General features: G+C 46.5%; 1 protein-coding gene across 12 annotated transcripts in view; it reads right to left on the bottom strand.

Annotated features, from left to right (window-relative positions):
- Nucleotides 1-27,104, bottom strand: part of GRAMD1B (GRAM domain containing 1B) — a 91,376-nt gene that overhangs the window by 27,905 nt on the left and 36,367 nt on the right. For 10 of the 12 annotated variants that reach the window (XR_014619114.1, XR_014619115.1, XR_014619119.1 and 7 more), the window contains one exon: nucleotides 5,436-5,646. Coding sequence is in view for 7 of the 12 variants with exons in the window: in XM_084301437.1 (XP_084157563.1) it covers nucleotides 5,436-5,646 (211 nt within the window). In the remaining 5 variants the exon portion in view is untranslated. Of the gene's footprint in view, nucleotides 1-5,435; nucleotides 5,647-27,104 lie in introns of those variants that run through there. The other 2 variants (XM_084301434.1, XR_014619116.1) reach the window with 2 other exon arrangements.

Below are 27,104 nucleotides of genomic sequence, written 5' to 3'. Positions count from 1 at the left end.
TAAGCTTTGTCCTTGTACAAACCACCTTGTCCTCAGGAGCACAGGATCTAAGATGGAGTGATTTTCCTGCAGATTTGTTTTGCCAACTGCCTGCCTTAATGAGAAAAATGCATAACTCTAAAATTCCTGGGGAAAAAAAAATCCATAATCAAGCTAAAATTGGCATATACAAAACACCGCAGTTACTGAGCCTTTTAAATCAGGGTGCACATGCGGTGTCAGCACACTGCAACAGGAGTTCATTCCCCTCGCTGACATTAATTGCAGTAACTCCTTTTGCCCTGCACAGTTGAATTTCCCCAAGTGTGACTTCTCTGTGGCTTTCTTCCCCTTTCACACAGTCATACTGATAACCCAACCCTCATCTTTTGCTTCCACCAAGTATTCTAAACATGAGGAGGTTCCCTCCTCCTGATCCCTATGCTTTGCAGGTAGAACATACTAGAGAGAGTCCAAAGAGGGGCAAAACTAAGCCTCAGTGTAAATCTGACTCCTTAAATCTGCCTTCAATTTTTTCTTTTTTTAAATCACTGAGCATCAGAATACAGAGGGATGCAAACTGTGAAAATCAAGAGATAGTATAACAGAGGGGAAAAAGAAAGAAAAAGGAAAAACATTCTTACTTTGAGCAGGTTAAGTCTGTCATACTGGAAAAAGAAACCATAAACATTAGAACTGAAAAGATAAAATAAATGAGCAACAGAGGAAGGGAGTTGCACACAGAAGTGGAAAAGATGTCACTGGCTGTCAGAGATGATGCCATAGGAGCAGGTACCAGAGTTCATAGCTACATGGTGGCTGTAACCAGGAAGAACTTAGGAGAACTTGAGGAAGGAAAAAAATGGGGGCTTTTTTCTGAGCCTCTAATTAATGTAGTGTTGCCTCTGAATCTTTGCAGGTTAATGACCCTACATTTGCATGTATTTCTTTGGAAGATTACAGCCTTACAGTGCAGATGGGAAGCAGCGGATCACGTATATGAAGTTCAGCCTGCTAGCTTGATGCCAACAGAAGTTTCCACCTTTTAGCATTCCTGGGAGCAGGATCACAACTCACTCCTACGTACTGCTGCTTCCGGAGGAACAGAAACATTTTGCCAAGTGAATGACTTGCCATGGACTCTAGAGACATCACTTAGTCCTTTTTGGAACAAAGGAAACAGAGGCACAGACCTGGGTGAGGGCACAGAGCTCTGAACAAATTCCAGAGCCCTTTCTCCTGATCTATGTATGTCTAGGCTCTATGCTATTCAGCTGGCTTCTGAACCCTCACAGCCCAGTAACTCAAAGAAATCCATGAAATTTATTCCCAAATTCTGAACTTTAGTCCAAAACAACCAGAATTTCATGACCTACTACCTAAAAGGGGATTATACCACCCAGCAGGAGGGGTAAATGAGAAGACAGCCAAATTCTTCTCATAATTGCACACTGGAAGGACAAGGTGCAACAGCCATAAGCTGCAGTAAGGGAAATTCTATTTGGATAGAAGGAAAAAGCCTGTTCACAACAAGAGTGATTAAGCACTGGAGCAGGGGCCCAGAAAGGTTGTGCAGTCTCCACCTGGGGAGGTTTTCAAAATGCAACTAAAGCAGATTCTGAGCAGCCTGATGTTACCAAATCAGCCCCACTTTGAACACGAGGTTGGACTAGAGAGCTTCAGAGATCCCTCCTGACCTAAACTGCTCGATCTTCAGGGCCTACATCAAAATTCCTGTTTTCCTCTAACCTGACATTTTCTCCTCAGCACTCATTATTAGGTACAGATAGTGGGATGAGTCTTGAAAGACATGCGACTGAGAGCAAATAACTTTGATCCTTGGGCAAGAGCAAAAGAGGTTAAAAAACACGTATTTCACTGTGAGCTGCAAACAAAACTCTTTTATTCCCTGAGTGCAGAAAGCTGTTCCAGGAGCAGCAGTGCTTGCCAGTAAAAGCTTAAGGCTGACACAGGCCTTTAGGTGGTTTGGGCCATGCCACACTGGTGGATTGCATGGAAAAGCTCCAAAGATTCCCTACAGATGTAATCCAGTGCTTAAAAACTCCTGGTGAAGCACTCCCTCTGATGGCAACACTGCAGCATGACAATTAACGCAACAGACAAAAAGAGGGCAAGGGACTTCAAGCAGAACTGTCAGCAATTGTATAAACACAGCATCAAACTCATGGGCTCAAGCTGTTTCATTTCATCAGCGAGACAGGTTGGAAAATCAGACTTTTTCTTCTTGCAGAAGAGGGGTGGGGAGAGGAGAAGAGGCTGAGAAAGGAGATTTTAAGTTTTTACCCTTCAGTTCTTTGTTCCTAGCCTTTCCCCGTCTTGAACAGGTATCTTCATCTGCCTGGGGAGAATCAGAGGATTCAGGGGATGCCAGACTCTCTTGTTCCAGGAAGGGTGGCTTTGTGGAGCTCAGGATGAGATTCACCCTTCAGCTGGGGAAGGGGTTTGGGGCAGGAGGCTCTGACGCAGGCTGGCAGAGGTCAAGCCCAGGATCCCCCTCTCTGCATTGTGCACCCATCCTTGCACTGAACCCACCTCAGGTCCACCTCCCTTTTGTTTCTCTAACTGCAGTGAAGTATTTTTCCTCTTAGAAAAGCAAGGGGCTGGCTGCAAGCACATCCCAGTACCCGTAAAAATGTGCTTTGCATGCACACCGCTCCGTGCCAATGCTCTTCCCACCTCTCCTGACAAATCTCTCCACAGCTCGGCAAGGCACCTCCAGCCTGCCACAGCCCAGCCATGACCTGCTCTACCCACACACTTCTCCCTACTCACCAGAATCCTTTTGGGACTTTCTGCTACTCCAGCCCTGCATTTTCCATAGAAGTTGTTTCACACCTCACCTTTAGTCCCACAGTCCTCATTTGTAGCATCCAAGCTACAATTACCATGCAAAAGACGAGCTGTCTAAAGAAAGATACGGAGAAGTTTCCAGCAGACACCAGCAATCATGCAAGATAGGGCTGGCTACACGGGGCGTTCTGACAAAGGGAACTGTAAGCCAGTACTGTCAACTTCGCTGCTAACTAGCAACTTGCCTGGAATTAAATCCAAGGCATCAACTGGGGAAAAGCCAAGACATTGATTTAGTAGATCGAGAAGCCATCCAAGCCATTCTGGTTTCAACTTGCATACACACGTGGAAATGCCAGCAGCCTGGCACTCTGTCCAATAAGCATCCCATCAGCGTTTCTGGTTTTTACACTCTTCTGAGGGTAGCACAGAGATTTGAGATCACGTCTCAAATGAGCTTATCTCCAATCCAAGCACCCACAGAGGGATTTTCTACTATTACCTTTCAGAGCGAGCCCATGAATTCTCACAATTCATTTGGGACAGGTCTGTTCTAACAGGTTTAAGCTGGGTTCATTTGAAATCACTGATCTTTAATATTTACATCACACAGAAAAAACATGTAAAGTCAGTAAACTGAGATCAATGGCCTCTCTAGTCTTCATCATAAAAAAGCAGGCAAGAAGTTACAGAGATCGACTCCCATTTCTAAAAGGCATAAAGAAGAGATGAAAGAGAAGGGATTATGTTCAGCCCACCAGAGCCAGCAGATCTCTCCCTGTAAAGACAGCAGCTATTTTTAAGGGAGAAAGAAAGCAAATCTTAAAATGAAGCCTAAAATTCTTTGGAAGTAATTGAAGGAGCGTGAGGAACAGGCCACTTTTCGCACCATGTGAGCAAATATTAAGGAGATCCCAGTGATATAAGTGAAACCAGCTTCTCAGCTACAGGCATCGGGGTGAGCTCTTGCTGACATTCTCACAGCCGCACCAGGAGAATGCCTTACTGGAGTCACTGCTCAGTACCACGGGGAGGGTTTCTGCGTGATGAGACAATTCTACAGTGGGGCACAGGAGAGAAAAAAGAAGGCTTACTTTGGAGAGGCGCTTGTGTGACTTAATCGGAGAGAAAGCATGCAGGAATGAAAAGAGAGAAATTAAGGAAAGAAGAAAAATTACCTCACAAATCAAGAGAAGAAAAACCCACAAACCCATCAGAAAGCATTGTATCCCCCCCTTCCTTGTTAAAAGCACCGTGAATTACTAACAGTTCCTCTGTTGGCAAGAATCACCCTCCCATGGCCTTGAATCACAGCGCATCATGGGCCAGGGCAATGCAACTCATCTCTGCAACACCCCTTACCAAGGACGTGATTCTCCTGATGGACCCCATCTACAAACACAGTGTGCCCTGCATCCTGCCTGCCTCCTCAAAGCGCATGGCTTTCTTTTGGGGACAGACTGCCCAAGCGCACAAGGCTGACAGCACCATCATGAGGCTGCCATCCACCATCCTGGGCGGTGGTTGTAGTTTACTGTGTGCACAGGAAGAAGTCTGACCTCAAGGCAACCTCGGAACTGACTGGTCTCAAATGAATCATCTTGAAAAAAACCCTTTGCCCCCTTTTGAGCACACATACTCCTCCCTTAGTGGCTAGGGAGTCCCGTTTTCTCTGCTGACAGTGAACACAAAGAGGAGTGAATGAAGACTTTTTGTGCAATCCAGCAATAAATTGGGTAAAAGATCCCACAACTCATTTCACACAAGCCATCAGAGTTATGCTGTTCTGCCACCTGTGACACCGGGAAGTCGTTCAGGCTGAAATACTTCATAAAGCTGGAAAAATGCAAGTGCTCCTGACAGCAATCTTATAATACACCACTGACATCAGGGTTATAGTCAAAGGTTATGCTTGGTTCCCAAGGCACTAGCATGCTTTACCAGGTCGCACTGCTCACAGAAAATCAAGGGTCCCCAAACTTGAAGCCCTATTCCTCTGAGTATGGCAAACAAAGGCTGATACTGGTTCTAAGACCATCTGTCGAAAGACATAATACTTCCCTAGGGAAAGTAGCATCTACCCAGCCAAGATTTCCATGGAGTTTGTCAGACAGTTGTAATACTGCACCCGTAAAAGTCAACGTGCAGAGGACTGGCAAACTGATTTTGTGCAATTTAAACCTCATCTCAACACGGGGCTTAGACAGGACTGGAGAAACGCATGGACCCTTTGCAGGCTGTCTGCACAGAGGAGCCTTTATTTCTTTCATGACCCTTCACGATCCAGTTGATAAAAAGTGATTGCAACAGCTGATTTTCAAGGTCTTGCTTAAAATCACAGAGACTTCCAAGGAAACAGGGCCTTGATTGCAAAAAGATTAGCCTACCAAAGCCATTACGGAGCTGCAGTACAAGCCATCAGCAATTCCTGGACTGAGTTCACTGAAAGGATGATGGAGGTGCACTGAAGTCTGACCTACCCAAACAGCTCCCCGTTAGGAGAATTTTCAGAATTATGATGGGGGAAGAAGGAGAAGAGTTAGCCAGAAGTAAAAAAGGCACTGAACAAAACCAGTGTACCACACTAGAGTTTAAAGCAGCGGACAAATGTACACCTTGACCAAAGTTATTTGCTCATTCCTCACCTTGGAGTTCTTGGCCCCACTGCGGCCTGACTGAGAGGAACAGCTCCGCTGTACACCCTGCTCCGGCGTGGAAGGGGATTTGTCTGATGAGTGGTCTGAGCCTTTTTCCACCATGGTGTCTCCTTGGGAGTCCTGCGGTGTTGGGGACCGAGAGCGTTTGCGCAGGATGGGGGAGCAGGCAGGCGTGCTGCGGTTTGAGTTACTGGCAGTACTGCAAAAAGAAAGAAAGAACACAAGTGTTAACCTTCAGCTCAAAGAGAAAGCAACTGCACCCTCCCTTGAGGTGAAGCATTACCCACAGATTTCTCCAGTAACACAAAAGATAAATCTGGCTTCCTGAAGCAACGCACCCCATGCCACACTTGTTACTGATCTCCCCAGTAAAATCAGGCAGTAGACAGGCATCATTTACTGGTGGCAGAGAGAACTTCAGCTGCCTGTCAGTGTCTTTTTCCACCCACCTTTCAATTGATCTGCCCACAGAGAAATTAATGAGAAAATGAACTCATTCTCTCCTGTAAGGCTCTGAGATGTTAAAATGATGATCTGAGCTTAGAAAACCTACACTTGTGCTCAAGAACAAGGGAGATGTCAGTGTATTTGAGACATAGTCCCACCCCATCCCTCCTTTACTTTTTATATCAGCAACTGTGCCCCTTCTTAACAGCATGTGCAGAAACGGGATCTTATCTTTTAGGAAACACTCCATTAAAGGTCATCAAAACCCTTGGGGCATTGGGAGGGGAGGCATATGGGACACCAGTCACAGACAATGCAGTCATGACTTCCTGTACCAAATCATCCTTTCCCACACCAGTTAGAGCTGGGGATGAAAATGTTTTGCCGTAACTTAAAAGCTTTCATGGTTTGAAAAAGCAAAAAGTTAAAAGAAGAAAGAAAAAAAAAATACCCCTTTCATATCAGGGCAAAAGCAAGACCTTTCAGAGATTTACAGTAATCACAAAACATTTAGGGGAATGGAGTTTCTCTTCCCTTACCTTCAGCCAATGCCCTAACACCTAAACCAGAAAGCCAGTTACATACGTATTTATATAGAACAGAGCAGCAATCTCAGAATAAGACAGGAAAAATCAGATTTCCCAACTGTTCCTTCTCCTTGATACCTTTTTTCCTGCCAGACTCCTCAAAATACCACATGCTGCATCCATTTTATACTGGAAATGTTACAGTGCCTGCAACAGTTTAGGTATATCATGAAGTGAAATTACCAGGGTCTTTTTGGCTTATTAAAACGTACAAAAGTATCGGGTTTCTTCCCAGACTTTCAGCTGTTCCAGTTAAAATGTGTATTTCGCTCTTTCTGCTCTCCTGCTGCTACTTTTCCTGGCTAGATTCAAGATGCACAGTTTTTAACAACCCAGCATAGTGGCATCTACATATACCAAGCACTATCACCAACCATGTGCACGTGGTGCTGTGCATATGGCACTAAATCCTGCAGCTCATTAGAAGTACTTCCATGGATGAAAATGATTTTGAATTGCCATTCCTATGGTTATTAAGAACTCCAGATCCTGAGGCTACATTGCTCCTGTTCGTGGTGTGTAATTGCTTATCTGGTGTTACAGCAGATTTCCTAAATCTTGCCCCAGCACGCTTGACTCAACATAAACTGATTTGAGAGGTCCCCAGAATTACAAGACAGAATCTGAACCGATCGTTCCTGAGTCACATGTCACTGCACTAGATTTGCTTGAGCAGACATACCCGTTTCTTACTACAGCTCAACAAAACTTGAGTTTTTCAAGCACAACCTCCTTCTTGCTTTCAGTTTGTGGGTGTTCACACACACAAGTTTCACTCTGAGTTTCAGCTTCAGCCAAGCTGAAGCTTCAAAGACCAAGTCAAATTCAGTCACAGCCCTGCTTGCCTGTAGGTTACAATTATGAAAGTGCACTGAGTTTTGCCTGTTACTAAAGCACAAATAACTAGTTCAAAACCGGGTACAGAAGCACCACGTGCATGTGAAACTCAAGATGCAAGCCATTAAAAAGTTTGGTACTCTCACCCAAGTTGTGATCACATGAGAAACGAGACAGATTTTGCCTTTTGCGGGCTGCAATAAATATGTTAATACTTGCTTCAGTATGCACTCACACACAGATGTGGAAAATATAGTCTTGGTTCTCTCACTCTGAGCACGATGCATGCTTCAGAGCCGCCTTCAGCTCAGGTCCTGCTAGGCGCTGTGCAGCCATGGAGGCCAACTCAAGCTGATCACTCAAGGACTCGCAAAGCTCCTCCAATGGGTTTTTCAGGCCTGGCTGAGTAACCCATGGCGCTGCAGCTTCACAGGAGCAGCATCAGCACTGAGTAGCTTAAAGCTGGCACGTACATGCTTGCCCAGGCTCAGCTCGCACTGCCACAGCCGTACGCTTCGGTGCCAGCTCTGCCAAGCGGAATCTCTCAGAGCAGACTCTGGCTTTGAGTTTGTTTTCCACTCACTTAGCATCTCCTGCCCGCTTAAAAAAACTAACTCCATCCGTATAAATCGTGTTAGGTACACGGGGATCATCACCTTTGCAGTGACAGGAACAGAAGAGAGTTTTAAGGGTGCCTTCTTCGGCTGTCTCCTAAGTCAGTAGCCAAGAGCTGATCAAACACAGGAGGTCCAAATCCTCCTCCTCCTATCTGATGGCCGGACAATGTGGAGTGTTTTTCACAGCAAGGGCTCTGCCGGTGCGTGCACGATGAAGGACAGGAGGAGGCCATGAGAGATGAAGGACGGGAGGAGGCCACTCAGGCAGCTGCTGCCGTGGCGAGAGTGGGCCCAGCAGCAGCCCCCTGTGGCTCCGTCCCGCTCACCCCCGGCCCTGAGCCCCTCAAAACTCGCCCTGCTCCCGCTCCGTCCCGAAGCTTGAACCCGACCCAAGGAACAGCCATGACGAACGCTTGCTGCAGTTGCCATAGTGACCGGGGCCTGCAATTGAACCAGGAATCAACGCCTGAAATGCCAAAATGGCTTGACCCACTTCGAAAAAAAAAAAAAAAATAATAGTAATAAATAATGCTTTACAGAACTAATTGACCAGAGAGCATTCAGGGCCCCCCACACCCCTGCAGCGCAGCCTTTAGTAATGCACCGCACCAAGGCAGGCACAGAGCACAAACAAGCCCAGCCGAGAGGCGGCCCCAGCTCCTAGGGGGAACCCCCGCATGGAGCATGTGAAGCAAAGCACCTCGGCACAGCACCTCTCATGCCTTGGGGCTGCACGGTGTTTCACAGAAACGCCTCTTCTGACGGCTAAAAATAACATGTGCAACAGCAGCGTGGCTAGGAAGGGGCCAAGGCCATCAGCCACATGGAGGATGAGCAGCCCTGAACTGAGACCAAAGTTTGTCCACCCTACGAGGCCCTCCGAAATGACCACACCACCGTCCCTGGGCTCAGGACACGTACCTTGCAGTAGGTCTTTCCCAAGCCTCTCATGCAGCAAGGCTCAGCCCCAGCCTCCACACACCAGGGCTCGCAGCCGGGGCCGTGCTGTGCCGCAGCAGCTCGGGGCTCTCCTCGCAGGTAGCAATCAGCTCAGCTTAAGACACTGAGCAAATCCATTTCAATCTCACAGCTGCAGAACGTGAATTTAGCCAGTCGTAATCGCTGTGTTACCAAGTGCACCAAAGGATTTGTAAGGAGGGCAGCTCATCTGAACAAGTGCAGTTCCAGCCACGCAGCGCTCCCTGTTTCTTTGTGATCACCAGCTTCCCAGAAGGCAGAAACAGATCCGCGACACCATTTCCTGCAGCATATTTGTAACCCCCTCAGACTTCCTGAAGAAAGTCCTGATCTGGAAAGCTAATCGCAGCCTCCAAGATTGCCACAGCTCTCCAAAGAACTCGCTTCGGCAGAGCACAGCTGCCGAAGGTGCCTGCACCTCCTGCACCACGGCACCCACCTGGCCGTAAGCTCTTCGAGGCCCAGGACTGTTACCAACAGCACTGCAAATGCTGGGCTTAATTCTGCAAACTGCTGAGCACTGCGTCCACACACCAGCAGAGAACTTAAGCGTATATTTAGCTCTGCGTATAGACCCACTGAAACCGAGGGTGCGAACAAAGCCAAGCCTGTGCTTTCCCACTTTCCTAAGCAAGACCGAAGGATATCCTCCCGCATAAAGCAGAAGTGTACTGGTGGAGCCTGGAAAAGGGCAGGAAAAGCACAAGGTCAAAAAGGCACCTCAAGCCTGCCTGGAGTACAAAAGGAGTTAATTCTCCTCAGAAAGAGCTAGTAAGGGGGTTAATTAGACGCCTACAAAGATACTTCTCTGTGATACAGTCTGACATCACTGGAAAAAGATGAGGTTCAGAAACTCATTATGCAGTCTACCAAACAGCAAGCAGATGGTAACAACTTTTGGTCATCACCAACCTACAGGCGCTTCAAATTGATAATCTACGAATGAAAACCCCCATATATCCCTGGGCTTGCCATTGCTCTATTGCCAAACCGAAGCAAAAGGCTATACTTATATTACATCTCCCAATAAAAAAAAAGATAAAGCATTAAAGCATTAAATGAAAAACCAGTGACAACGGTAGGGCTATACAGACAGTGAGCAGTGTTTCGTGCCAATTGCTTTGAAAACAATAGCAGGAGTATACTTTCTGCATGCTTTTTAAGCAACTAGTTTTTAACCCAGAAGTCCATCCTTGTCAAAGCATTACTCTGATTATTTTGAAGTTTCACAGAATGGTTTCTTCCTCCTATGACATTCAATAGCACATTTACATATTCATGAGATAAAATTAACACAATTGTTGTGCTTCAGGGGATTAGCAAATCACTGCAAGTGTTAGGAAGGAATTTGACTTCTGCACATATGCAGCACCGCAAGGTTGGCCAAATGTATTATTAACAATGTCATTGTCTTTCTCCGAATCATCTGATACTGGTTACCACTGGAGACAGCCTAGCGATTCTGATGGACAAATGCTCTCATACCGTACGGAAACTCCCACTGTGCTGTTTGAAACAATCCCTCCACCGCTCCCTTCCTACTTTGAATTGTTACAAAAATTCCAAGAAAAAAAAAATGAAACATGTTTTCTAAATAGAACAAGACAGATCTTAATCATGCTGTCCAATAATACAAGTGGCATATGTTAGAGAGGATCATTAATCTGCAGAGAACCAAAAATGTGTTATAAATTATATTCTAAACCTCTTCATCACCCACAAATTAATACGGTTACATTTACTCTGCAGGGAGACAAACCACACAGAACAAAGTACGATGAATAATAATACGAAAGCTGGGAAGCAATAAAATGGAAATAATGCAAAAAAAGCATTCCACATCCCCATGAAGCTGGCAGCATGTGTGCTCCAGAGCCAGCCCTGGCGTGGTCACCTGCAGGTCACTCAGCCTGCAGCTGTACCTCCAAAAGAGGAACAGGCTGGGGCTTTGTTTCCTCTCCTCCCCATAGCCACGACAATGGCTCCTGTAATTAACAGCAGGAATTGCAATATCTGATGTTGTCTTCAGTGCCTTGCATGTCTCTTCAAGGGAGAGTAAGAAAAATGCAATAATCATGCATTTTTATTGATCGTTAACATTCACTAATGATGAATATCCATACATGGTTTTGGATGAGGGCACGTGTGTGATACCGCTCCTGCATTACCTCATGAAGAGCACAAACATTCTTCCTTTCTGCCCATCTCCTGCTATCACTTCAACCACCTCAGAGAGGCCTTGACCCCCAGCACAGGTAGCATCCTCTTTGACACAATCCAGTCCTGTGGCAGGGGGTTCACAAATCACAAATAAATGTCTGGCGTACCCACACACCACATCTCATCAGTGACAGGTGGGGGTATAAAGGGATATTGTGTCTCTAAGGACTGGAAGACAAAGCTAGAGCTCTGCAGCTGCCCACTCACTCCTGCTGATCATCAGCTTTCAGGAATTAATGGAAGATGCTGCGCTCTCCAGTGCTGGGACCAAACTGATTTCTTTTGCTCATCCCTTGGCACTCCATCTTTTTACCATTCTGAACACAACAATGCAACAATTTCACATCCCCTCACCCTGATATCCTCCACGCAGTCTCTCTCTCCTTTGCTCTAACCATGCAGCAGCACTGTCCAGCAGAAAGTTAAAAATAGAGAGGGCCAAGGGCAGCAGCTGATACCGAGAAGCGTCACAAACCATCAGTGCAAGAGACACACATGCAGTCCTTTGTCCCCAGGCCCTGATTCAGGCTTGTCCCCACACGGCATATGCTCTTGCTTTATCTCCAGCTTTCTGGCTTTCAGTGGCAGGGGCAGTTGGGGATTTCCCTTGGCAAAATGTTGGGCATCTGGAACTATTGCACCGATGAGATTTAATTTAGAATTTCCTTCTATCCTACTGAGCCAAAACCACAAGCTCCATTGTAAATCTACCAGCTTCGAAAGGAATTGTCCTGAAGATGCACGTGACTAACGGAGCAAAGAAACAGGGATACATTCTCTTTTCTGAATCAGTGATTTCCATGATGGACTGCACGATGCTAGTCACCGGTAATCTAAGGAGAAGCAATATTTTTAGAGAATGGGGATTCATCAAATTCTCACTGCCCATAACTATGCAGAGTGCAACAAGCCCTCAATTCCTACTGCTGTCCCCTGCCAAAAAAAAAAAAAAAAATAACAGCCACCTGTACAGACTCTGGAGGGCAGCCTGATAAAGTGGCAGAAAACAAATTCCATCTCTCCCCATCAGCGCAAACACATCAACACAGAGAGGAATGCAAAGCAGACCCAGGGCAGCAGCGTGCATGCTCCGAGACCTTTATAGAGCGAGGGAGCACATGGGCAAACAAATACACCATATTTCTGCAGCAGCTCCAGCTACCCTCCGGTGAGGGTGACGCAGCGCCAGTTGAACCCCCTTCAGCCCCCTCCTGCCTCTCTCCATCTGCCCAGATGCTGGAGAGCAACATCTGCCCCTTGGGCCGGGGGGATGGGGCAGGCAGGAGGCGCAGGGGGGAAGGAGGAGGGGTGAGGGGAGCCGCGAGCAGCCATCAGATTTGATCATCGGCTGCTGCAAACAATCGAAAAGGCTGCTTTAAGCAATTCCGCTGCAGGAGCGGCAGGGCGCATGCATGGGGGAGAACAAGGGAGAAAGGAATCAGGCTGGGAAAGGGAAAAGAAACGGAGCATCTCTGCAACATGATGTCACGCCGTCTGCTTTCAAGTCCCCCGAACAGAAAGGAGCAGCAGCAGCAGCAACCAACATGGACTCCAGATTTAATCTGCCTTGAAAGCGCACGTCTCGGGCGACAGATTTGCTCAGCAAACCTGCGCTGAGCCCGGCACATGCAGCCCTCGGGCTCTGTCTTTCACACGCAGACATGCACACACGTACACGGGCGCACGGCCGGGGACCGCAGGCAGCACGGAGCGGAGAGGAAGAGAGGCAGCAGCAGAAGGAACAGGAGAGTAACACTAACCTGGTAGCCATTAGGGACCGTAGCGCGGCGCGGAGCAGCTAGGAATTCATTCATTCATGCACTTGTGCGTGGCGAGGGTGGAGAGCGAGGGTGGGGTGGGAGGGAGCTCACCCCTTGCACCATGGCAGAGCCCTTCCTTGGGGGAAGAAGGGCCGTGGGGTGCTCATGGGCACCCACAGCCCTTTCTCCCGGCCGCCTTGCACGCTGCTCGGGTGCCTGCCATGGCTCGGCCTCTCGTCTCCCCCCGCCCCGCTCTTTGTGCTTATGATTGTTTGTGCGGCTCTGGCGAGGGCTGGGAGCCTCTCCCCTCGCTGCTGGCTCTTGCACACACGCTCCTGCACGCGCACACACGCGTGCGCGCGCGTGCACGCAGCCAGTGGGCTGCCGCTTTACATAACGCGAGCCCCTTCACGCCTTCGTTAGCCATCCCTGCCCCGAGAGAACAAACGGGGAAGGGAGAGAGCTCACGATTTTTCCCCCCGAGCCCCCCCGTTATACCTGTCGTTTTTAGGCGCTGTTCCTAAAGTTGGGCAAAGCCTACAAGTTAAGATCCTACAGGTTACAAAAAAAAATAAAAAAAAATACGCTCGTCTTCCCTGCGCGCACACCGGACTGTTCATATGTGTGGGAGAAAGTTTCGAAACCTGTAAGCGTGTCGATACAAGAACGGTCAGGAAAATTAAACCCTAATTAACTGGCAAAGTGGATTATCTAAACTGAATTAAACACTGTGAGGGCACATTCAAAATTAAGGTGACCTCAACTTAATTTGGCTTACTTCACCTAGGAAGCTAATTTGGTTTAATTTTTCGTGCCTCCCCCTGTAAAAACAGGCCTGGGGTTTTTAAAGAAATACACTGAGGGAAGTTTACAACTCTGCTGAAGCATCAGTAAATGATGCTTTGGAGGAGGACACACACACTGCTGTATGCCTCCACTGCTGCTCAGGGGCATCTTTGTGCCAGAACACGAGGAGGGTCCCAGTCCCTCTCAAGGGCTCTTCTAGTCCAGTGTAAATTCTGTAGGGTGAAGGATGAAAAAGAAAGCAAAACAACACACAAGGTTGTACTTTTCCTTCCAGCAAATGAAATCAGACCTTGTCTGCACAAGGAAATGGTGCAGAGCTGTTCCAGAATTGGTTCCTGTAGCAACAGTACCCTTGGTTTGAAGCACAAGTGTCCACGGGTAAAAGTACCGTGTCCTTTGGGGCTCTCAGTGTGCACACACTTTCCAGCATGGCCAAGCCTTACAGTGTACCCAGAGAGGTTCCTCTACCAGCTGGGCTCCAGCGGTTCACACCTTGTGACTCTTCTGTTCCTCAGCAGCCTCTGCAACCGTATTCTCATCGCCTACCTTGAAGGTTTGAGAGTTCCCTGTGGTCTAGAGCATGACTCAGAGTACCTAAATCTGGAGTCAATGGCCACACTTAGATGCTGTGAATGACCCCATGGGGACTTTCTGCTCCCCACTGCCAACGGAAGGAGCCAAAGCTAAAGTTAAGCGATGTAAACACGTGCTGCTCTGCCTGCTGCCTCCTTGTGTTGCATTTTACCCACTCCAGACACTGAAACTGGGCTGAACATTTTCTCTTCTCTCCAGAATCAGTCACAGCTTTCCGCGCTAACGTCCCCAAAGACCATCTTTCCAGAAGGCTGATTATCCAGCATTTCACTATAATCAAAATCAGTGGAGGTGCTCTGCTCCGAATAATCAATGATCTGCACCAGCAGACATGCCACTGTGCAGTTCAGATGCTGTGCATGACTTTAAACTGAAAACATCATCAGGCACCTATCTGGATCGGGACAGTGCACCAATACCACCAATTTTTTAATATTACTGAAAGAATGCACGCACACGTGCATGCACTCCCTGTGTGTAGGCCACCATTTTAACAAATGCACTGTATCATTAAGAGAATAATCAGCTTTATGTTAATTTTGTGATATTCTTCTTGGGACCAAGCTTGTTACTACACCTTCTCCATTTACAGTGCTGCCAATCAACAAGTGTCCAAAACACATCAACTCTCATCCCAAACATAAAGTTGGCTTACAAAACCTAACTTCATAAAAGCAAACCTGTTTTTATTCCTCTGAAGCCTGTTTTATTCCTCTGATTCCATTAGCACACATTTGTTCAGGTTGTGTTCCCAAGGATTTTTCTGCGCTCATGTGGAAAATCTTTTGTTAAAACGAGACAGTGAAGTTTTTCATATAATGATGTGTTTACAAGCATTTGAGGTCTATCAAGAGAACCAAAAATAGGCCTTAATACAATCACAAGCACTGACAATGGCATTTGTCACTTCACCCAGTACCATCTGACTTCAGACTTTATAATTCTGCAAGTCCCAGAGTTTTCTACCTCTGTGGAAACCCATCTTTAACAGGGTAAGTTGTACTGCTAAATAACAACTGGCAATGAAGAATTAGTGCCAAACCCTGCACCATCTTGTCTACACACACTGACCTTCTGCCAACACAGACCTCTCCAGTTTTGCAGAGAACCAACTGATTTTTGGTTCAAAGGACCATGTTTCAGTGTTTATCAGTAAAACAGGTCTATGAGTCTGCTTTGCAACTGGAGAAATCAACATGCAGCAGTCTTGGGGTCCTCACCAAAGCATTTAAAGAGGAGATAGTGGCACTGAATCCATTCAACACACACAGCAGGTCAAGGAATGGCAAGCTTTAAATGTTCACCTGGAAGACAGATTAAAAATACTGGCTAACAGAAGCGCAACAGTACCAAGTGCTGAAAGCTGAAGCTAGACAAACTGAGTGGATGAGAGAGGTGCATTGTTGGATGTAAACAACACTAACCACTGTAACTAATTCTTAAAGACTAGATTATCCGTCTGTGGAAAACAATATTAAGCAAGGCTTTGTGTTTTTCTAAATTCCGTTCTGTACCTCAAGCAACAGTCAGTTCAGGCAGTTCTTACACTTTGCATTCCCCTTCAGAGGAGGTATCTGAATGGTCACGTTTTATATTTTTGTCTATGATTTTTTCATATTAATTTTGCATGAAAATAGCTGGAAGTGCGAGTCTCTGCCTCTAAGCCTTTGGGCATGTTTGGTCTGAATGACCATGAAGGTTTGAACGAGATTCAGTTTTGCAGTGGTCACAAGAGCTCCGCTGACCCAAAGGCTTGTAGGAAATTCATTATAATGGCTACTTCTGATCTGGAAGCACAGAGAGCACATCAAAGCTCAAAGCAGGTCATGAAGTGGTAGGATAGGTACAGCACATGAGTTTAAGACCTACCCGATCTTCAGACAGACAGGATAAAAGAAGAATCCAAAGAAAGTTGTGCTTCCACAAGCACAGTAAGAGCAGTAGTAAAAATGCAAGACCTACTTGGAGAAAAGCTTCTTAAGCTTATCTGGGGTGGAATGCAAAAGGCAAAGTTCTGGGTAATTTGAAAAATCACACGACACTTCACATGTTTCAGGAACTTAATTACATCTGCAAAATTCAACCAAGAACTCTCAGAAGGAGAAACACTCTGGGTATGTTTCTGGCTCTTTGCAGCACCATTCACATCACTATGAAGACACGTTGTTTTCTGGTGCTTTGATAACACTGCACCAAGAAGAGGATCTCTAGGGGCCTTTAAGGAAGCTTTTGAGCTTCCTTAAGCTACCAGGGCAAAGCTGCCAGTTCCCACTTGGTGCAAGAGTTGCAGAACTCATTTTACATTGACTGGTTCTGCCTGCACGCACCTCTCTCAGCCCTTGCCCTGGTGCTAAAGAAGCAGGACAAGCACTAGCACATTTTCCTGGTAGGACAGCTTAGGAGGCCTTGACTACTGAGCTATGCAGGGCACAACATGGTCTCACACCACAGCCCAAATACCACAGGACTACCAAGCCCTACAGAAAGATGGAAACTCCCACGTCAGCAGCACTCCAAGTGCGGGCACGTGCACCTGAGGCAATGCTCAGGCAAGAGCCCGAGCCGCGCCTGTAGCACCCACTGGGCTTGGTGGCAGGGCCGGTTCCTGGTGTGCCCAGCCGTAACACAAGCGTACTCATACATTTTACATCCCTCAGGTGAGCGGAAACGACGCACTGTCCAAGTAATTAAAGCCCAGGACTGACAACAGATACACGGGAGACCGTCCAGGGCCTGCACATCCAACGCCTACAGAGCAAGACGGGTGGCTGAGGCAAACTGCATCCAGCTGCAGCAGCTTCACTCTCCGTGTAAGCCACTCCACAGATAGAGAAATAACCAGCAGTCCAGCTGCTCAGCGTCTGAACAGTGAGCACATGGGTTTGAAAACAGGCCAGGTGTCTCATTTCTCCTTCCCCAACAACTCCTTGCCCATTTACTTGTTTTGAAAACTTGAAGCCATTGAGACAGTTTTTCCCCAACACCTCTAATTTTCAGCTGAGTTCAGCACAGAGCCAGGGACGCTTACGCTTTCACAGTACTTCTGGCTTCGTCTTCAGAAAGACGTACCAGAAATCTCAAGAAAGCCTGTCCTCGGGGGATACTCAGTGCAGCGCTACAACCTCAAGATCTGCAAGTAAGATTAACAGTAATGGATAACCAGCGCACCTGGATGGTAATTAACGTTGTGCACATATTTAATGTGTTGCTCATACTATTGTTGCAGCACAGAGGCTGCTTTTCTCCTTGACACCCTCGTTACTGTAAAGGTGTGGACTCTGCTTTTGAATGCACAGCACCGTGCAGGCTCGGTTCTGTGGCTGGGCCCCGTGGTCCTGGTTTGCTCCGACCACAGAGCATCCTGCCAGCCTTCAGCACACAAAGCAGGTGCTACACTTCACACCCCACTATTCTCACCCTATTAAGCGATAAGGAGCATTTCCAAAACTCTTCTCCTTCTGCAAAAATTGGGCTCCCAGGCAGGTGCCAGATCAAGCAAGTGTCTGGGTAGAGTGCTCTGAGCTGCCAGCAGTGTTTTCACAAGCAAGATGCGGTGGCTGCGAAGAGCACAGGGACTCCTACAGTATGGGGGAGGGAGGAGGCAGGCAATCATGTGCTCAAAGGCATGGGGAGGAAGAGGGGGAGGAGGAGAAAAAGGAGAGAGAGAACAAAGTGTCAACATCTTAACTGGGACACACAAAGAGCCAGTTCTTACTAAGAACTTAATCCAGGATTAACAAGAGGTCAGCTACCTCTGCAAGGAGACTGCACTAAAAGGAGCTAATTAGCTCTCCTTAATTGCACAAAAGGAACCACACAGAATTCAGGCATTCGGGAGCAGCAGATCCCACCTCACCCAGGAAACAGAGCCCTACCTGTTGTGCTCAGCACCACGCTCCGACAATCAGCACGTGGAGAGCCAAAAGCAGCAGAGGTGAAACGATGTCAAGACAGAGCGTGTGTGGAGTGAGGTTCAGTATCAAGAAGAGAAGTGTTTGAGTGAGAGCTGGAGCCTGGGCAAGCAGGACAAGCATTTTCAGCATGGCCAGGACCTTTCTAGACACTTTCTTGCTCAGCCACTGCTATCAAATGTGGAATTGCCCAAGATCCCTGCAGGAACACTTTCATAAGCAGTATTATCCATGAGGATGTCTATTGCACTGACAGCCCTTTTCGCTTCAGCATGGTACCTGCAAACGTGGAGGGAAGGAGCAACAGGGGAACCCGTCAAGCTTTCTCTGTAGGCCCAGCTCTGCTCTGTGCACTGAGACCAAAAGAATCATGTCCCAGCATAGGCAGGCATTGCATCCTGGTCAGGACAAACAGCCAGAATAAAGCAAATTACAGACTGATCACAGAGAGGCAACAGCTCCCAGCCTAGAAACCACTGGCTTGGGATGATGCAGTGAAAGAGACTGCCTGAGCTGTCCTCCCACAATTTCTGTCTTTAATTTATAATGAAATACTCAAAAAAATATTATCTGTGAATTATGTATTTGCAAGACTGCCCCAATTGCTGATGTGACAGAGAGATACACAAATTATGCAGCTATTATGTCACGCCAACTTCTCATATGCCAAATTTTGAATTTCTGATGGTTTACATGTCATTAAGGGCAGAACTGTAACTTCAGAAATGCTTTGATCAAAATTTCCGTTGAAACATCCCCGTACATGCTGATCACCTGCAGAACTGACTTCAATATTTCAGTGAAGGAAGCACTGAAACATCTGAAACGCTGAACTTTCTCAAACTGAAGACAGACACAAAAGCAACGCATTTCTTAAAAAATTCCCACATCACTTCCTTAAGCTACGTCTACGTTTTTCGATCCGTAAGTCCCCTGCCGACTTCTGTTTGATACTAAATCCATCTCTTTTTTTTGCCTCTGAAGCCATTACATGTTCTGTTCTAGTGCGCTAATGATAAGCTGTTGCATATTTTACTCCAGAAGCACTTGGGCTGCACTGACAGATAATGCATACAGCAGTCAGGGTACTTGAAAACGAAGATTAACAAGCACATCAATAACAGCAGCAGCAGCCTCTGAGCTCAAGCACTAATAAAAGTAACACCAGCATTTATTTGTTCCATAGCACCGTGCTGAGGGCTGGCCAGCTTGCAGACAGACAGAGCCCTCACCCTGAGGAGCTACAGTGCAAGACTTCAACTCTGCAGTGAAAAGCATGAGGACAAGAGGCTGTACTCGTTTCAAACCTCGCTACACTCGAGGGAGTCACCTTCAGCTGCTAGGGCCTGAGTGCAGCCCAGCTGCAAGAACTATGCCCAGTTTAAGAGAGGATGAAGAGAAAAGCAGGACAGCAGGTTAACCAATGTAACAATATCATACAAAGACAAATAACAATAGAAATGGGGGGGGGTCAGACATTAATTACAGCTCCCTATGGAATCATTACAATACTGCCTCTATTAGCTGTGTGTCTTTCTTCTCTTATCTCTTCAGGACCGAGTTACATATCATGCCACTGTACCTTGAGTTACACCGAGACTATAGCCAGCACGGGATGAGCAGCAGCTGAATTTCACCTCAAACCCGGTGCACACAAATCCCATCCTTTGGACACCACTCTGAACGCCAGAAAGCCACATCCATCTCTGCTCCCAGCAACGAGGCAGCAACCCCTATATGTGCTGTCCCTAGGCAAGCTCAGCACAAAGAGAGAATTCCCTGACATCTGGATAAAGCTTCAATAGCTGCCATTGGAGAGAGCAAAATGCACATCAGCTGTTCTGTGCCAGAGGCTGGGCTACACCCAGTCTCCTGGTACAGACATGCCCCACTCGTTCAATCCGCTCCGCTCCCTATAGCACGCTGCACTGAAGGGGAACAACTCAGACCCGTGAGCAGATTTATTTAAAAGAAGGGAAAGGGCACTAAAAGAGTGCAATCTTTCTTCAGCATCAGCTGGTGCAGCGTGCGCGTCTATGTCATGTAATACCACTGCAATTACAGCAGCTTCCCCATTTGTCAGCACTGCTCCGATCCCTATATCCCAACCAAAACCAGCCTCCCAAAGCCTTCCCCAATCCCTGCTTTCATCCCTCCTGAACCACCTCTGATCTCCTCTCCTGATACCCACTCAGACACACTGCATTCATCCCCACTCTCACTAATTGACTTTCTTAACCTCGCTTGACCCTTTCCTCCAGGATGGTCTCAGATTCCTGCAGTCTTCTGCTGGCCTCACCCAGAAACCCACTACCAGCCCTAAGCAGCCACCCAGTCCAGCCTGTATTGCCACGAAGCCTGGACATCCACAGGAGTCTTGCTCAGCTTCTCCCCCCCTAGCCCCAGCCCCTCCATCCCGACTGCTCTCAGACAAACCCTCTGTTTCCCCATCCCAGCCCCGCACTGCGTCAGGGCATCCTTGTTCCCGAGGAACCGCCTGACCTCTCGAAGCACACAAACACAAACACAAAGGAACCTGCATCCGCGGGAGAGTCCTCCTGCCTGCTTGGGAGATGGCAAATGAAGAGCTAGAGGCTCGCATCGCCACCTGTTAGCACATTGCATCTCCCGGGGCGCAGCTGCGTGTCTTCTCTGCTCCTCTGCTCTCCGAAACCACCATTCAAGCTGCAGACAGAAGCAGTTCTGCTGGGGGAGAGATCGTTAAAGCACACACGAATCTCGCTGCTCCGATGCATTTTATCTTCTCGAAAGTAGTTGACGAGAAGATTCCCCGCTCTGATAACGGCTTGGCATGGCTGAAACAAAGCCTTCTTTGCAACTTGCCACCAGCTCTGGCATCCGAGCCGGCTGCTGCCCACTGGAACGCCGAGCACCCACTGTCTCTTTAAGAATGCCCCGCAGCCCACATCACCAGCGCCTGGTTAACCCTGGCTGCTCCTTGCTCTGCACCGATGACAGCTCCAAAATGCCAAGGCTTCCTCAGTTTTGTCCTCCCCTGCTCCTACCCACTCGATGTGCTGCCCTGGCACAACCTCGCCGTACCCCTGCCCAGCCCCGGCATCCCACACCTTGTCGCAGGGATGCTGGAGCAGCGCTTTTTTAAACACCCCTGTGCTCCCCGCTGTAAAAAGCACCAGTGAGAACTTCTGTGATGACAAAGGAACAGTCAGCACTGACCTAAGCATCCTAACCACCTCTAAATTCAACTTCCCTACTCCCACAAAGCACTCTCCTCTGAACACTTAGTCATTTCTATGGACACACTGACTCCTCACCCTGCGGAGGCACCGGGCAGCCTCTCCAAGCCTTCCCAGGCACAACACAAACCATCTACTTCCCCGACACAGCAGCAGGCAGTGCAGCCAGCAATAGGAAAAATATTTGCCTTCAACACATGGGTATTTCCAAATAGCAGCTCTTTGAAAGGCCATCTTCTACAGGAAGGTTAGAAAATGCAGAAGGTAACAACGTGACTCATATTGAAAGTGTATATCAACATGCACAGAAAAACCTGGATACACACACATAGAGAAGCCTGTCTCACAAGGAAAATAAACAGACTGTGACTGATTCTCTTCCGGGCAAGGCATGCAGAATATCCTGCCACTGCTCTTGTTCTTGTACCTAGTCCAAACTGGCATTACAGGGGCAAAAGGAGAGTGTGTGCATCGAGCCACAGAACTGAAAAGCAGGAAAGCAGCGCAGCTTGACGGTGGGCAGGGTACGAGCACAAAGCAAATGAGATGTGCTCCTGCAACATGATAGAGGAGCAGCAAAGACTAATGTGATTCAGAGCTGCACAGTCTGATCAATCATAGCTCGGGGAAGCTGATGAAGTATTTGCTGTGAACAATCAGTTAATCTCTCCCTGGAACTTCATTGCAGGGGTGCCATATAATCAGAAAGATGTTCTTGCACAGGAGTAAGCTCAAAGGAAAGCAACAAAAACATCACATTATTCAGGAGGCTCATTTATGAAAAGACACTTGAAGAGTAAACAAAGCAAAGTAGTCAACAAATATTTGAAGAATGTAAATACCATGGAGAAAGGGAAGCCGTCTTAAAAGATTTTATACCAATGAGCAATGAGATGAAAGCAAATGAAGGGGAAAAAACTAGGCTGAAGGCAAGGAGTTGCAGTCAAGAGAATGAGAGAAGCGGTATAACCCTTTCCACTTGTCATGTTTCTAAACAGCATTGGGTAACCATTAATAAAGGCACAACAAGGAATTGCGTGGTATTGGCAGAGGCACGGATCAATGACTCAATTGCAGTCTTTTTCGCTCTTAATTTTGCTTTCCGTCATTTTCCTAATAGGCAGCAACTCAGTCCAGTAACTTTTTGGTTACTGCTGTTTCCTAGTGATACAAGAGCCCTTAGAAGTCTACATTCGGTTGGATAAGTGTTACGGCTGTCTGAGCATCACAATTTAGAGAGTTATTTTGCCTTGCTGTGTTAGCAAGTCACTTGCAAAACCTTCCAGTGAAACGTATCTGATGATTCTGAGATTCAGGAGGGAAGTCTTGCAAAGCTCCACCTAAAACTGTCTGAAGTTTTTAGGACTGTGAATCTGGGTTGTGATCCTTCAAAGAATAAATGTCCTTACTACAATTATGGTATTTACACTTACTAACAAGACATAGACATAGGTTGCTTTGGGGCAATCTGGATTCAACTTGTGACTTTGGGCAAGTCACGGATGAGAAATGCAGGGGATGTAGTAGGGTGGTTTGCATCTCTGATCAATACAGGTTGCTCTCTATCAAGCTTTTATCAATACAGTTTGTTTTAAGCTATAACATTTTTTAACTCACCCGTGCCAAGCTTCCAGTAGGGAAGTTTTCTAGTACACATATTCTAATAAATGTTAACTGTACAATAGCCTTTAACTTCTGTGTGTGTCACCTGCAAACCAAGGCTACTACTAGCACTTCCTTTTTTCAGCCTTTTGTCCGTCTTGGCCTTAGAGGCTGGAAACTCTTGAGGACACAGATGGTCTCTTAGGGTGCACATGAAAATCTCCTAACGCAATGAAGACTTATTTGTAAGACCCTCTCTCATTGTAAAACACCACAATCTTAGATCCACTTCCAGAATCAGTTCTGCTATTACCTGTTGTCAACCTGAAACTCAGAAGAATCCATGGGGAACTTGTTCGCCCTGTTGGAAAGTTTGGAAAAATAATATTGCAGGCATTTGGAGCAATGCTGTAGTTTCACTGCCTTGACCCAGCCACTGAGCACTGGTCAGACTCTGAGCTCCAGCTCTCAGACACAAACCTTCTTTCAAGGCCTTAAGATAAGGAACAGTTCATGTCCCAAACCTCATTCCTAAAATGTATGTCAGAGTGAAGGCCACCATGTCGCCACACTGTTTCTTAATTGCTGACAGATCTGAAAAAAATAAATGGCAGTTCTGAGGTCTGCAAACCCACAGTACCCAATTTCCTCAGAAGCAAAGGATACTTCTTTCAGACCCATGTATCTGCTTCATTTCTATTCATAAAGGGTCAGAAATACACCAAAATTACAGCTCTAGCTTTCCACCAGCTTTCTAAAATGCCTGTCTCCAGGGCAAGCCTTTTAATTCACAGCATTTCGTGAGCCTTTTAATTCACATCACTACACCAGAGAGGAATGAAACCTTCCAAACGATTCCTCTGGAATCCTTGGACTTTACCATCTCTTCCTACTGTCATTTAAGGCCAGGCTTGTTTGCTGGGTATTGCATTTAAAGAATGATTCTAGTTAAAGAGAGAGTTGTTCTCTACACCAAAGATAAACAAGTCGTTTTTCCTCCTCCCCCCACAGCTAATTTGGTGCCTTATATTATGTGCATACGTGGACTTTTTTTTTTTTTTTACATTACCACATATTTGCTACTCCTGAATATATACCTCCTCCTTTTCCCCTAAATCAGTTTCATTCGGCTTGTTTTCTCTTCCATCTTCTTCCTTCCAGTTCCAAGGCCTGAAATTAGGTGTGGTCAAACCACATTTCTCCAAACCTGATATTCCAAGTGGTTTGAAATTATTCAAAATATATACCCCAAATACATATCTCCGCTTGCCACCAAAATAAAATAAAATAAAAAATCTCCAAATCCTTCTTTCTCTGCTCCCTTGCCATATGTGTAGAGCGGCTGTGACACCATCACATGATGTTAGCTTAAAAAAGGCAGAACACCTACCCCCAGGTCCCTTGGCTAGCCAGACGGCATTTTGTCAGGAAAAATGGTTATAAAGAGAAAACCACTGCAAAAAGGAAAGTATAACACCAGCACAGACCTAAAGCTGGCCGAACAGAAAGCTTTAGTGAAGCAAAAGCTCAGAGAAGGCTCCACCACCTTGCATTCAGCACGTGGCTCTGAAAGAGCACAAATAATATAAAGGAAATAAATAAGGAAAAGAAAAGCTACCAATTTATGTAGAGCATTTGTTTTAGTCTTTATACTTGGATGCTGTTATTGCTATTATACCTCAATTTATACCATTCACTTTTAGCAGACTCAAAATACTGGAATTAACAGTTACCGTGCGTAATAAGTATCAATTGCCAACATAATGGTAGTCTGCTATTAAATTGCACTTCAAACCCAGGGCTGAAATCAGAGGCAGGCAAAGAAAGATTCAAGAATAAACCGGGCAGCTGCTTTAGTAGGCCACAGGAACACCACCAACCAGCTCAGAGGAGGGAGTGAAGAAGACTCCTGTTCCCAAGGGGGATTTCAGTCGGCAAATGTGATTAACCAAAAGACGTCTTGACCGGGACGCTGGTACCATGCCACAAGAGCTCTTCTGGCAATGCTTGGCTATTTAAGGCTCTGACCTTGCCCATTTCCTGAATAGAATAACCCTGATTGAGCAGAAACTGTAAATCTATGAGCGTTTCCATTTACTTCAGTAGAACCATTAAGTCAGGCAGGATGAATCACACACAAATTGCGGCACAGCGTTCACCATGCCCCTTCTAGCACTTGCCACACGTAAATATCAAACTGCTTCAGTGGGAGGAGCGGGCTGGCGTGCCCCATTCTGCAGGCAGGGAAAGTGGGGCAGAGGCATGATCATGACACAGCAGGGACAGATCCAAGCATAAAACTGGCCTCTCCCAACTTCCAGCTCCAAAAACCAGGACCTTGCTTCTCATGTAAGGAACCGAGCACTCAGACAGCACACCAAGAGTCTCAGCTCCACATTTAAACCTCAACAGCAGTAGCCATTACCTGCTAAATGTTATCCATAAACCCTTTGCGACTGCATTTACCTCCTTCCGTGCTTTTTTCCCCTGCATACGTGAGGAGAAGACTCTCTGGAGAAGCCACGCTGCAGCCTCATTCATCTCAACTTAAGGCCCTGAGCGAGCAGCGGCGGCAGAATTGCAGGACGGTTCTAAGCAGTTTGCCCTTCACTTGACATTTGCAAGGCTGCTGAAGGACTACACAGACAGCAAGCTGATTTTACCATCTGAGAAGCAGAAAAGGCAAATTTTTTGAATGAAACAAATAACTGGAATTAGCCAAAATAATCTGGAGCTCAAGGAGAAATCTGAGGGAGAGATTCTGGGTGCTGGCAGCACAGCTCTGCAAGGTGCAGCATCTTCACGGTGTACGTCACGTTGCCCTCAGAGAGGTTTCAGTCAGCATATATATACCAGAGAATAAAATGTTGGATGTTTATCCAATTTTGAGTCAGAATCCGATGCCAAAAGCACACCACATAACAAACAAAGACACACTAAAGGATAGGTTCTGCAAGTCTATCATCACACAGAACGAGAGCAAACCAAATCTCAGATCAAAGGTTTCACAATGACTCAGTCAGTTTTTCTTCAAATAGTCTACTTACACTGTAATTTATTTTATTTCTTTACTAAAATAGTCACTTCACTTGTACTTTATACCATATTACCACTGAAGGTATTAATTCAGTGTGGCAGTGTGCAGGCCAGGACACAAACTGGAAATGAGCCGATCTTGGTTCTATTTCTGGCTCGGTTACTGACTGTGAGTACAGTCTGGCCATGTGAATTGCATGCAAGCTTTTTCCTTGACATTAGTGCACTTGGACTAGGCTCTTTACTGCTTACTATCATTTCCCACTCCTTGAAAGCCCGGATAAATTAGCACCAAACCTGCCGTTAATCACTTTATTGTGCCATGAAGTCATTTACAAAATTGATCTCCCAACACTGTTCAAAGTTCTTCGACTCACCTGACACATCACAACCTTTGTTCCTGCTGAGAGAAAGGAGCAAGGCTGTGCCTTACGGTCACGGGTTCAGTCAAATTTTCAGAATATTCTGGAGGCAGGGAGAGATGCTGACCTATTAATATGGTTCCCTCTTCCCACCGCATTGACAGCAAATGGGAACGTTCTGATTCCTCAGATCCGCTTGCAGAATGTATAAAGAGGGAATGAGGGAACGCTTCTTGCTTCCAAATGTTAGAGCCATATTTATAACTTACACGTATGTGGGTCATCTTTGATAGTTGTTGGGGGGGGAATTATCAACATCTGTTTCTTCCTTTTGAACAAAAAGCACAGAAAAAAAGAAGAGGTAGAAGCAAAAGACCTGGTGAACACAGAGCACACCAAAACATGACAGTTTAACCTGTAACATGAAGGTCAAACACACGTGCACAACGGCACAATTATGTAATGCCAGCTGAACTCCTCTCCTAGCCTTCCCCAAAAAATCTGAGGAAGAACTGATTTTAAAATTCACCTTTAATTTGCACTGCAAAAGAACTAAGTTCATTTTCACTGCACGGGGTAGCTCTTTAAGCCTCTGCAGTATAGATATGAAATTCAAAATTGTTTATGTAGCATCATGTCACTCTGTAATTAGGGAGGCGAGAATCCTGGACACCCAAAACC

Source organism: Netta rufina, assembly GCF_964035555.1.
Source record: "Netta rufina genome assembly, chromosome: 25".
NCBI lineage: Eukaryota > Metazoa > Chordata > Aves > Anseriformes > Anatidae > Netta > Netta rufina.
The sequence above is the reverse complement of the archived record's forward strand: the minus strand, read 5'-3'. Positions and strand labels throughout refer to the sequence as shown.